The sequence below is a fragment of the Doryrhamphus excisus genome, linkage group LG8 (assembly GCF_037039965.1).
Source record: "Doryrhamphus excisus strain RoL-2023G ecotype Guam linkage group LG8, RoL_Dexc_Guam_v1.1, whole genome shotgun sequence".
NCBI lineage: Eukaryota > Metazoa > Chordata > Actinopteri > Syngnathiformes > Syngnathidae > Doryrhamphus > Doryrhamphus excisus.
In genome coordinates, this window is record NC_136364.1 from 6803917 (window position 1) to 6816002 (window position 12086).

At 40.1% G+C, this 12086-nt stretch overlaps 1 protein-coding gene across 2 annotated transcripts in view; it reads left to right on the forward strand.

Annotated features, from left to right (window-relative positions):
• LOC131134323 (neprilysin-like) overlaps positions 1–6997 on the forward strand; it is a 54801-nt gene extending 47804 nt beyond the window's left edge. For both annotated transcript variants that reach the window (XM_058079458.2, XM_058079460.2), the window contains exons 17-23: positions 1426–1484; positions 1564–1683; positions 4567–4700; positions 4944–5009; positions 5112–5207; positions 6113–6186; positions 6263–6997. In XM_058079458.2, coding sequence (XP_057935441.2) covers positions 1426–1484; positions 1564–1683; positions 4567–4700; positions 4944–5009; positions 5112–5207; positions 6113–6186; positions 6263–6362 — 649 coding nt within the window. In that variant the 3' untranslated portion in view covers positions 6363–6997. The remainder of the gene's footprint in view (positions 1–1425; positions 1485–1563; positions 1684–4566; positions 4701–4943; positions 5010–5111; positions 5208–6112; positions 6187–6262) is intronic.
• Positions 6998–12086: the final 5089 nt, after the last annotated feature.

Below are 12086 nucleotides of genomic sequence, written 5' to 3' on the forward strand. Positions count from 1 at the left end.
TGAGTAAAATAAAACAAAAAAAAACAAGAATAATGAAAAAACACAATTAATGTCACGTGTTGGAAACTGGTTGCATGAGACTTAGCACTATTGTTTACGTGCAAACTTTCTCCATCGCTGCACACATAGACTGCTATACTGTATTTGTACCCTTTTTATATTCGATCCCAAATGCCGTTCCTATGTGAGAATGCTTAAAGGTAAGATTTGATGACATTATTGAGTGCTAATGTGCATATTTGTTCGGCGCACAGACCCTCATGTTAATTCATGCGAGCACATTGCCTTGAACCACACATATCAAACAATGACTTAATAATCTTCTCAGTGGAAAAACAAACACCAGGCTTGTACTGGTGCAGGGGTCTCAAACTCGCGGCCCGCGGGCCAAATGCGGCCCGCGAGACGCTAGTTTGAGGCCCCCACCTTGATACCAAAGTTTAATGTTGAAATGACAGCTTAAAGCTGTATGCACACCGGACACAATTAACATGATTTTGCCCCGCCCATACTGTTACCCTACCCTGTTACCCCGCCCTGTTTTGCTTTGGATTACCAATGAAGCTAAAGGCTTATGACGCCGGGTACAAAAAAATGCAGAAAATGATTTGGAATAAAACGGGAAATACACGTTAAAATAAAGCATCTCATCAAACATGTTGTTAAAGTTACGACGCTCCATCCCAGATGGGACTGAGTATGATGCTAACTTGCTAATTGGGTAAAATTATTAAGTTTCATTAATGTTCATGTTAAAGGTTAAATAACTGTTAATACTGTACATTTGAATCTGAAAAAAATAATTTCTCTACCAACTGTATGTGGTTTCTTTCTAGCAGTGCACTAGCTGTGACTATGAATCTGCTTTGAGTTCAGAATGACATCTTTTTATCACTTGACTCCATCCAAAAAAAACATGTTGCTGCTTCCTGGCAGGCACCAATGAATGCTTTGCTTGGATGCAATGCGTTATGGGAAAATGTTAAAATATGTGTTTTTATTTTGAACTCATATTGGCACTTTTGAGTGTCAAGTTGCTGTGTGATGAGTTTAGCTTTCTGTCTAAAATGACACTGTGAGTCAGACTGTTATGTTGAATAATAACCTCCTGCAATTCCCGATGGGTTGACCGTTGTTGTGAGTTTTATCATAGCTCATGATTGGTTCCTGTCAAATAAAGAGCTGCTTGGTCCTCACAAACTCCTGCATGCCACAATAATCCATTTTAATACATGAACACGTTCGGTTTATTGTTTGTTGTGGCTTATGTATGTACAAATCTGTTACTCTGGTTCTACTTATACGTAATTAATTATTTTTCTTGGTTGAATAAGGCCTGTTTTTCTATCATGTGACACAAATGTGTCACATGATAAATACGGAGGTTGCCTTCAAGATAATGACATGAACTTATATTCATTGCAGGTGGTTGTCAGGAGCAGCTGTCATTAATGCTTTCTACTCATCGAGAATAAACCATATAGGTATTTACAGGTCACGTTCACACATATCCCCCATTTTCTGTTGTACTAACAGTATTTTATTTCTGGTCTCTGGTCTTAGTATTCCCTGCTGGTATCCTGCAGCCACCCTTCTTTAGTCAAGGTCAGGCCAAATCTCTCAACTACGGAGGAATCGGGGCAGTCATCGGCCATGAGATCACGCATGGCTTTGACAACACGGGTAGATACCGTCATACTTGGTGTTGTTACTGTACTGTGATTCTTTTAAGAGTACCACCTTAAAAAAATATTTTTGCTTTGCAACTACCACCGTTTTTGCTTTAGCTTCACACATGTGGCTTGACCTACGAGGGATGTTAAAATATAATTTCAGCAAAGGAAATTATTTGACCTCAACTCCAAACTTTTTCAAGCAAGGGCTAAAAAAAAGGAAGGATGCAACTTTCCAACTTTAAAAAAATATATAAATAATTTGACTTTATTTTTTTTTTTTGCACACTGAACTGGACTGTACAGCCATGGCACAATGTCTTGTTCAACTCAGTAATAGTTTGCTCTTAGCTGTTATTTCCACATTTTTGATGTTGCTGGCCATCTCTGTGTGGAGTTTGCATGTTCTCCCTGTGCATGCGTGGGTTTTCTCCGGGTACTCCGGTTTCCTCCCACATTCCAAAAACATGCTAGGTTAATTGGCGACTCCAAATTGTCCATAGGTATGAATGTGAGTGTGAATGGTTGTTTGTCTATATGTGCCCTGGGATTGGCTGCCAATCAGTCCAGGGTGTACCTCGCCTCTCGCCCGAAGAGCTGGGATAGGCTCCAGCACCCCCTGTAATCCTCGTGAGGATAAGCGGTAGAAAATGAATGAATGAATATTCTTAATTAATATTATATTCTTCTTGATGTATTATTTATTATATTATTATATTACTGTTACTGTAATATCACAACTTCTTCATGTTAGACTACAACTTTTTGTCTTAATATTTTGACTTTATTCCTGAAAAATTACTTTCAAAATGTTTTATTTTTGAATTTTTTTTGTTTTCTTCATTCATTGATTCATTTTCTACCGCTTATCCTCATGAGGGTCGCGGGGGTGCTGGAGCCTATCCCAGCTGTCTTCGGGCGAGAGGCGGGGTACACCTTGGACTGGTGGCCAGCCAATCACAGGGCACATACAGTGAAGAAAATAAGTATTTGAACACCCTGCTATTTTGCTATTTCTCCCACTTAGAAATCATGGAGGGGTCTGAAATTTTCATCGTAGGTGCATGTCCACTGTGAGAGAGATAAACTAAAAAGAAAAATCCAGAAATCACAATGCATGATTTTTTAACAATTTATTTGTGTGATACAGCTGCAAATAAGTATTTGAACACCTGAGAAAATGAATGTTAATATTTGGTACAGTAGCCTTTGTTTGCTATTACAGAGGTCAAACGTTTCCTGTAGTTTTTCACCAGGTTTGCACACACTGCAGGAGGGATCTTGGCCCACTCCTCCACACAGATCTTCTCTAGATCAGTCAGGTTTCTGGGCTGTCGCTGAGAAACACGGAGTTTGAGCTCCCTCCAAAGATTTTCGATTGGGTTCAGGTCTGGAGACTGGCTGGGCCATGCTAGAACCTTGATATGCTTCTTACGGAGCCACTCCTTGGTTTTCCTGGCTGTGTGCTTCGGGTCGTTGTCGTGTTGGAAGACCCAGCCACGACCCATCTTCAATGCTCTGACAGAGGGAAGGAGGTTGTTCCCCAAAATCTCACAATACACGGCCCCAGTCATCCTCTCTTTAATGCAGTGCACTCGTCCTGTCCCATGTGCAGAAAAACACCCCCAAAGCATGATGCTACCACCCCCATGCTTCACAGTAGGGATGGTGTTCTTCGGATTGTACTCTTCATTCTTCTTCCTCCAAACACGCTTATTGGAATTATGACCAAAAAGTTCTATTTTGGTCTCATCTGACCATAAAACTTTCTCCCATGACTCCTCTGTATCATCCAAATGGTCATATGCAAACTTAAGACGGGCCTTGACATGTGCTGGTTTAAGCAGGGGAACCTTTCGTGCCATGCATGATTTCACATCATGACGTCTTAGTGTATTACCTACAGTAACCTTGGAAACGGTGGTCCCAGCTCTTTTCAGGTCATTGACCAAGTCCTGTCGTGTAGTTCTGGGCTGATTCCTCACCTTTCTTAGAATCATTGAGACCCCACGAGGTGATATCTTGCATGGGGCTCCACTCCGATTGAGATTGACCGTCATGTTTAGCTTCTTCCATTTTCTAATGATAGCTCCAACAGTGGACCTTTTTTCACCAAGCTGCTTGGTAATTGCTCCGTAGCCCTTTCCAGCCTTGTGGAGGTGTACAATTTTGTCTCTGGTGTCTTTGGACAGCTCTTTGGTCTTCGCCATGTTACAAGTTAAAGTCTTACTGATTGTATGGGGTGGACAGGTGTCTTTATGCAGCTAACGACCTCAAACAGGTGCATCTGATTCAGGATGATACATGGAGTGCAGGTGGACTTCTAATGGGCAGACTAACAGGTCTTTCAGGGTCAGAATTCTAGATGATACACAGGTGTTCAAATACTTATTTGCAGCTGTATCACACAAATAAATTGTTAAAAAATCATGCATTGTGATTTTTGGATTTTTCTTTTTAGTTTATCTCTCTCACAGTGGACATGCACCTACGATGAAAATTTCAGACCCCTCCATGATTTCTAAGTGGGAGAAATAGCAAAATAGCAGGGTGTTCAAATACTTATTTTCTTCACTGTATAGACAAACAACCATTCACACTCACATTCATACCTATGGACAATTTGGAGTTGCCAATTAACCTAGCATGTTTTTGGAATGTGGGAGGAAACCGGAGTACCCGGAGAAAAAACATGCATGCACGGGGAGAACATGCAAACTACACACAGAGATGGCCGAGGGTGGAATTGAAACCTGGTCTCCTAGCTGTGTGGCCTGCGTGCTAACCACTTGTCCACCGTGCAGCCATTTTTGTTTTCTTTTTAAATCATATTTTCTAATGTGCCTTTTCCTTGATAAAACCCAAGGGGTCAGCCAATGACGTTTGTTCTCAGGTAAAAAATACGATGAAAATGGCGACCTGAGAGACTGGTGGAGTCCTGAGTCTGCTGAAAACTTCATGGAGCTGTCCAAGTGCATTGTGGATCAGTACAGCAACTTCTCATGGGACCTGGCCAACGGACTTCATGTACGTTCCGTTTAATCTTTAAGCAGCCCAATTTTTCTCACACGGCAGCAGACGCTCTATTTCACCAAGTTTCTCTGAGTCTTTCATACAGTGTTGACAGATAAATCCCCACTTCCTCCCGCCTCACTCCTCTTTTTTTACACTAATGTTTTTTTTATACTGCTCTTTCTTGTACGGCAAACGGGTTTCTTTGCTGAAGTGCTACATTGTTCCGCTCTTTTCTCCATGTTGTTCCCTTTCTAGTTAAATGGTAACCTCACCCTGGGGGAGAACATTGCTGATAACGGAGGAATACGGCAGGCCTATCAGGTATGACAATGATATATTTTAGTCAAATTAACAAGGATATTTCAGATGTATAAATGTCTACAGGATTTTAATGATAAACAACACATTGTGTTGTGTTTGCAGGCCTATCAGAAATATGTGAGGAAACATGGGGAGGAACCACCGCTGCCAGGAATTGACCTTTCCCACAATCAACTCTTCTTCCTCAACTTTGCTCAGGTAGTGAATTATTTGCAGAATTGTTGTCATTCAGCCACATTGGAGGCTTTTCCAGCATGAAGCCTTTATAAGGTCATGCCACAGCATCTCAATAGGATTCAGGTCAGGACTTGGACTAGGTCACTTCAAAGTCTTCATTTGGTTTTTCTTCAGCCATTCAGAGGTGGATTTGTTGGTGTGTTTTGGATCATTGTCCTGCTGCACAACCCTAGTTGGTTTCAGCTTGCATGCTTGCATTTATCACAGCAAGTCTTCCAGCTCCTGAAGCAACAAAACAGCCCTAGACCATCACACTACCACCACCATATTTTACTGTTGCTATGATGTTCTTTTTTGAAATGTGGCTTTACTTTTACGCCACATGTAATGGGCAAACACTTTTTCACAGCACTGTCATGGCTGGATGGATGGACAGATATAGAGTATATATACTCCACAAAAGTGTCCAGACCAAAGCATTCGGTGAGCATGCGAGCCATGCAAGAACTAGTAGTTTTCAGCTTTAGGAATTCTTTACAGACGTTGCAACGTGGTGCCTTGCTTGATCATACTGCAAAATAAGGTTATGGTCAAGGAACAGAACGAACACAGGTGCATTTTTTTATGGCGTTATGAATGCACAGAGATGCCGCGACAACATCCTGACGCCCTTCGTTGTGCCGTTCATGCACAACCATCACCTCGTTGAACGTTGAACGTCAGCAACAGTTTGTATTGTCCAGCTATATATTGGCCCATGTTCCCAAAACGGTCCCGTGTAACGTGCTGTTGACAGATGAGCATATTTTTCTCTTGCTGGCCGGGAAAACTTGGAAAAAGTCTGGACTCCCCTGAGATAAATAACTGGAGTATATTAGGAATGTGTCATAGTTACATTATATCAATCCCGTGTGTGTCTGTCTCAGGTGTGGTGTGGAACACAACGACCTGAAGATGCTCAGAATTCCATGGAAAGTGAACACAGTCCAGGAAAATTCAGGTATGTTTTGGGGACAAGCGAGGGGGTTTGTAGACGGCCGGAATGATGCTAACACAACACCTCCCAATTCCCTCAGGGTCCTGGGCTCCCTTCAGAATTTCCCAGAATTTGCCAAAGCTTTCAGCTGCAACAAGAGCAGCTACATGGTCCCGGACAAAGTGTGCCACCTGTGGTGATCCGCAACGCTCTCCCGTGATGTCTTACAGTACACCCACAGGCCCTGCTGGTGTGGGTGGGTGGAAGGGGGGGCACAAGGAGGGAGTTGTAAGATGCTCCCAGCTCTCACCTGGATAGAGCAGAACTGCAGTAGGCGCTTCCTGGGAGAATAAGAGCAGCAGACTGGAACACTGTTCACCTACCACTCTGCATTTCATCCAGTAAGCATCACTATTGTCTTCACTGGATGCAAACAATCTTTTGTCTTTTTTAAGAGCATCTTATGTGTGAGTCTGCCAAGGAGTGTTGCATATGTGGAGGTTAATGCAAGCCAGCCCACTGGCTTATAAATACACCAAACACCCACTCACACTCATAGCCATAAAGAGGGATGAACCACTGTACTGTATGTGGGACTGCCTTCGGTGTACTCTTCAATCTTCATACATACCTTATCTTAGATACATTGTTACACAAAGTATTTACTCGTGATTTACACAATGCTGTTCTATGTTTGACATGAGCCAGCAGTCGGCGTCAATGGGCATATCAATATGATATGTCACATCCGTGCTGTAAGCTAGTGGACGCTTTCTTGCCTTTTAAGATCGACGCACCAGTCACCGAGACGACAATCGACAGACTGTGTGTCCATGTCACACCAATCGCAATGCCTTACATGACCCGTCTGCTGCTCATAGGTAGTGGTTAGGGGTTGGATTTGGAGGTACACCTAATGGGATCCAATACAAGAGCTGAAAATGATCATTGAGTAGTATTATCATCTTTGTCAAGGCTCAAGTCTTGTATTGTCTCAAAAGACCGTCTCTGCCGGTTATGTTATAACGGTTATAAAAAAGTGACGGATTTACAGAGGATGATTTCTGAGTCAGTGTTCGTTGAATTCAAGGAAAACTGCACTTTTTTTTTTTAATTTAGCCAATCATCTCAAATGTGAGACATGAGCACATGTCTTTCCCTTTTCTGTGTGTTCTAAAGAGGAAAAAAACAGCGAGCATAAGGCAGCTAACAATGCACATAATGGGACCCACTTACTATAAACTCAAAAAAAACATCAACAAGGTTCCACTTATACGTATAATGTGACCTGCATATTAACCAGGCTATAAATGTTCACAAAAATACAATTATGCTGATTTTATTAGTCTAATTAATCCAAAGCTTGTTGTTTCAATTGATGGAGTGATCAATTCGACCATAAATGGACCAAATGGATATGAAGCAAACAACTCCAGTTAATGGCCGGGTCTGCAACATATCAAGAAAAAGGGAAGAAAACGCCCTGCCTAAAGAAAATACATCTGCTATCATGGATGATGTTAAAATATTCATATTTGAGAAGCTGGAATCAGAGGATAGTTACCTGTTTAAATCCCAAAACAATTACTCGATTACCAAAATAGTTACCAATTAATTGGGTAATCGATTAAACATCAATTAATTGTTGCAGCTCAACACACAGGAACTACTTTGTTGGCGCGTGACACAGCGCCTCACTCACAACGCCTCAAGCCAATACCGAGAGGTCATGTTAGCTGCTGGAGTTGCTGCACCGTCCGTGAGTTTGGAAAAGTTCATGCAAGGTTATAAATCAGGCCACGTACGCGTATATAGTAGAACATTGTGGCAATAAGCAGAAAGGTTGGTTAACCCAACATCTGGGCAGACTGAAGCAGTCGATACTGGCTCTCAACTTAGACTCAACGACATTGCAAGGAAGATTAAGCTAGATGTTCGTTAGCCTTCAGCGTTTTGTACCTAAGGACTATTCTGGATTTACCAAGTCAACGGGGAGCACAAGTCAGCCATCCCATTAGCGGGTATCAGAGTGAGTATTTGACTGATGTATTATGGTCTTAATTTGTCTGTGAAACATATAGCACCAGTGCTACATGCTAACGCTATGAGAATGACCAAGCGTTTCACTGTAGCTGGATCTGCCTAGCACAGCGCCCAACACTAGCCACGTTTAAATGAGGAATTTTTCCTCTTTCCGAATGGAATCTTTCCAAATGACTTTTCCGAAAACAATGGTATACAAGGAAAAGAATATTTCAATCTCTTGTCTACATGCGCCGCTATAATCAAACAGAATAGTCAATGTAGCGTAAACATCAACATCACATTGTCACATTAGTTTTTTTTTCTCATGTTGGAATAACTCTGTATTGAGTTTTTTTGTTCGTCCAGTCTTGAAATTAATTTAGTTTTAAAAGGGGGGGGGGTAAAAGTTAAAAGTAGTATGGGGCTCTCAGGAAGGCTGCTGTGATTACTGATAGCAAACTCTGTTGTTGACAGAAGTAGTATTAGTTGCTATGGGCTCTGTGAAATCAATGCGCTCTGGAAGGTAATACTTCAAAGAACCATTTTTACAGCAAAATACTGTAAGTATTATATGTATTACATGCATTACATGCCTCCTTCTCTACAGGATAAAAACACTGTTGCGTCAAGTTCTTAGAGAAGTGCCGTCCTATCTAGTTTGACTTGTGTTTGTCCTACCTAGTCTTTGACCGTGAACAACCTGAACAGTCCAGTGGTGTTGAATTCAATGTACAACGTACAGTATGTAAAACATAGTTGGATGTTTTTTTTAGCAGAGGTCTTTAGAGGTGGGCGAGGTAAATCCCATTACTCCCATTGTTAGCTGCCTTGCGTTAACTGTGTTTCTCTATTTATAACGCATATAAAAGAGAAAGATAAGGACTGTGGATGATTGGCAAAATTCCTCAAAAAGTGCAGTCTTCCTTTCAAAGTGAAAAAGTCCTTTATTTTGTGAAAAAAAAAACATACCGTAAATTCCGGTGTATAAACTGCAACCACAAATTGATTTGCATATATATATATATATATATATATATATATATATATATATATATATAAGCCGCACTAGCCCAAGTCATAAAATGACATATTGTGGCACACACGAGTCTGTCAGGACCAGGTAACTCTTTATTTGACAGGAGCCAATCATGAGCTGTGAAAAACCTCTCAACGAGCTTGTCACCTCACTGAAAATGACGGAAGGTCTTTACTCAATATAGCAGTGTGACTCAAGGTGTCATCTTACAAGCAACATTGAACTCATCACACAGCAACACTGGAAAAGTATACTTAATTTATATACACACATATAAATTTACAAAATTTATACAAAATTTATACAAAAGTTTTCTCAAGATGCATTTTGTCTAAGAATATTGGTTGTAATGCTGTCTCTGTCCAGCAGAGGAGACCAAAGGGAGGCTAATGTCATTGCAGCACGACAGCAGGCACCAATGAATGCGTTGCTCAGATGCAACGCATTACTTGAAAACTTTAAAAGAACGTTTTAAACTCATATTGGTACATGTTTGTTTATTTCTCATGTCTAACGTTTGCATGTTAAGTTGCTGTGTGATGAGTTTAGTGTTCTGTGCAAGATGACACCGTGAGTCAGAGTGTTTTTGTTATACTGTTGTATATAATGACCTCCTGTGATTTCCAATGGGTTGACAAGCTGATAGTTCGTGATTGGCTCCTGTCAAAGAAAAAGCTACCGTTTCCTCACTGACTCGCGAGCGCCACAGCCTGTAAACAATTTGTTCTGGGGTTCAGGGTTCAAAGTTTAAGCAAAAAGTAACGGCTTACACACCCGAAATGACGGTATGTACTGCAGCTTTAAGAGTCATAATCCCACATTGGATGGATTGTTTTGTTTTAAACTTTCTATGATTTTATGAACCTGTCATTCTCTTTTTCAAAATGTTGCGCTGTTTTGTTTTTGCGACTTTTTTGATTGAAATGTAACAGGCTACAATTTCAGGTAAATGAAGCTATCATTACAAATAATACCAATAAGTAAGAATCTAGAATGTTTATTTGTTGTTTTTTCTATTACTTCTGCACACCAATGTCTGTGTGGGTGTCAGCCTCTCTTTTCACGTGTAGAAAGATATAAAAGATATACCTCAGTTGCCTGTATTAAGGTATTTTCTAGTAATATAATAATCATCGCCAGGAGCATTTTTCCTTTCAAAATAAAATCTTTCAATGATCTCAGGCGAGTGCTGTTACTACTGTATGTGTGCGTACAGTGTGTGTGTGTGTGAGTGTACAAGAATGTGAACTTGGCTTCCTTTCATAGGATTATAATAAGTTAGTACAATCAAAGGGCATGAAATGTTTGAAGACAGTGAGCCGCATGTGTCTGCCAAAAAGAATCTGGTTGGTGTTTTTGTTTTGTTTGAGCTCTTGAACTTTGGGTAGTATCACAAAAATGTGACAGCAGAAAACACTTTACATAATCATTCAGCAAATATTCTTTAGTTAGGGAGTTGGTATGGGACAGGGTGAGGATGAGATGCAGGCCGAGTTCTTATAAAATGCATGTCTGCCACCTTGGGCTTGTTTTTTCAAGCTTAAAACTGCACCAAACATGATCTCTTCTATTGTGGCGTTACATCATCACCTCTTGTGCCTCTCGCGCAAAAAAAAATTGGTTAAATCGGTTAAGCCAGTGCCTCTCCCCTGGAGAAAGCGGGGAACTGTCATGGGAGGCACTAGAGCAGGGGTGGGCAAACTACGGCCCGGGGGCCACATCCGGCCCGCCAAGTGTTTGAATACGGCCCGCCCAATCTTTCCAAAGTATTTCATTTAAACTCAACATACAACCTGGCATCATGGCCTGAGCCAACCTTTTGATGGTTTTATCAATTTCGTTTTTTGACATGGTCTGTTGTTTACAAAGTGCTCCTGAAAAAAGGGACACAAGCACATAATAATAATAACAATTATTATTATTATTAGATTATTATATTATTATTAGAACTATTATGATTATTATAATTATTATATTAATGCTAATTATTATATTAATTATATATAATATTATTGTTATATTTGCATATTTTACATAATAATAATATAATAATTATTATTATAATTTTATTGTAATTATTATAATATTTTATTTTTTTTTAATATTTAAATATAAATATAAAATAATAAATAATAATAGCAGATTGCATGACAATTTTACAGATTGAGATTAACATTATGACCTTAAAAAATAAGATTTTTTCTTAAATATTTCAACTGTATGCAACTAAAATTATAATTATTTTTCCTCATAATATTAAGATTTTATTTTCATAGAATTGTGACTTTTTCTTCTTAAAATACAGCTTTTTTTCTTCATAATTGCACTTTATTTTTGTTTTTTTCCAACTATTTTTTCTTCTCATAATTATAATTTTGTTCCCTTAAAGTGGACCTATTATGCTTTTTCCATTTTTCTGACCTATAAATGTAGTTAGAATGTTGTATTCTCATGTTAAACCATGCCAAAGTTTCAGATAATGAGGAAGTAAATATGTAAACAATGCCCACCCCTTGTGATTGGCTGGCAACCAGTCCAGGGTGTACCCCGCCTCTTGCCCGAAGACAGCTGGGATAGGCTCCAGCACGCCCACGACCCTTGTGAGGATAAACGGTAGAAAATGAATGAATGAATGAATACCCACCGCTACTCATCATATGACATTTTGTAGCCTAATATATGTTGCAATGGCAGTGCTTAGCCAGCTTCCTGACCCTTTACCGTGAACGCCCGTAGAGACATCGATGCCGACATGGTGACGGCTCACACCGCCCTCCTGTCATTGCTTCCTTACTAGCTAACATTACCACACCTCAGCATGTTCCTGGGACATGCATGCACACAGCGTAATTGATGCTGCAGA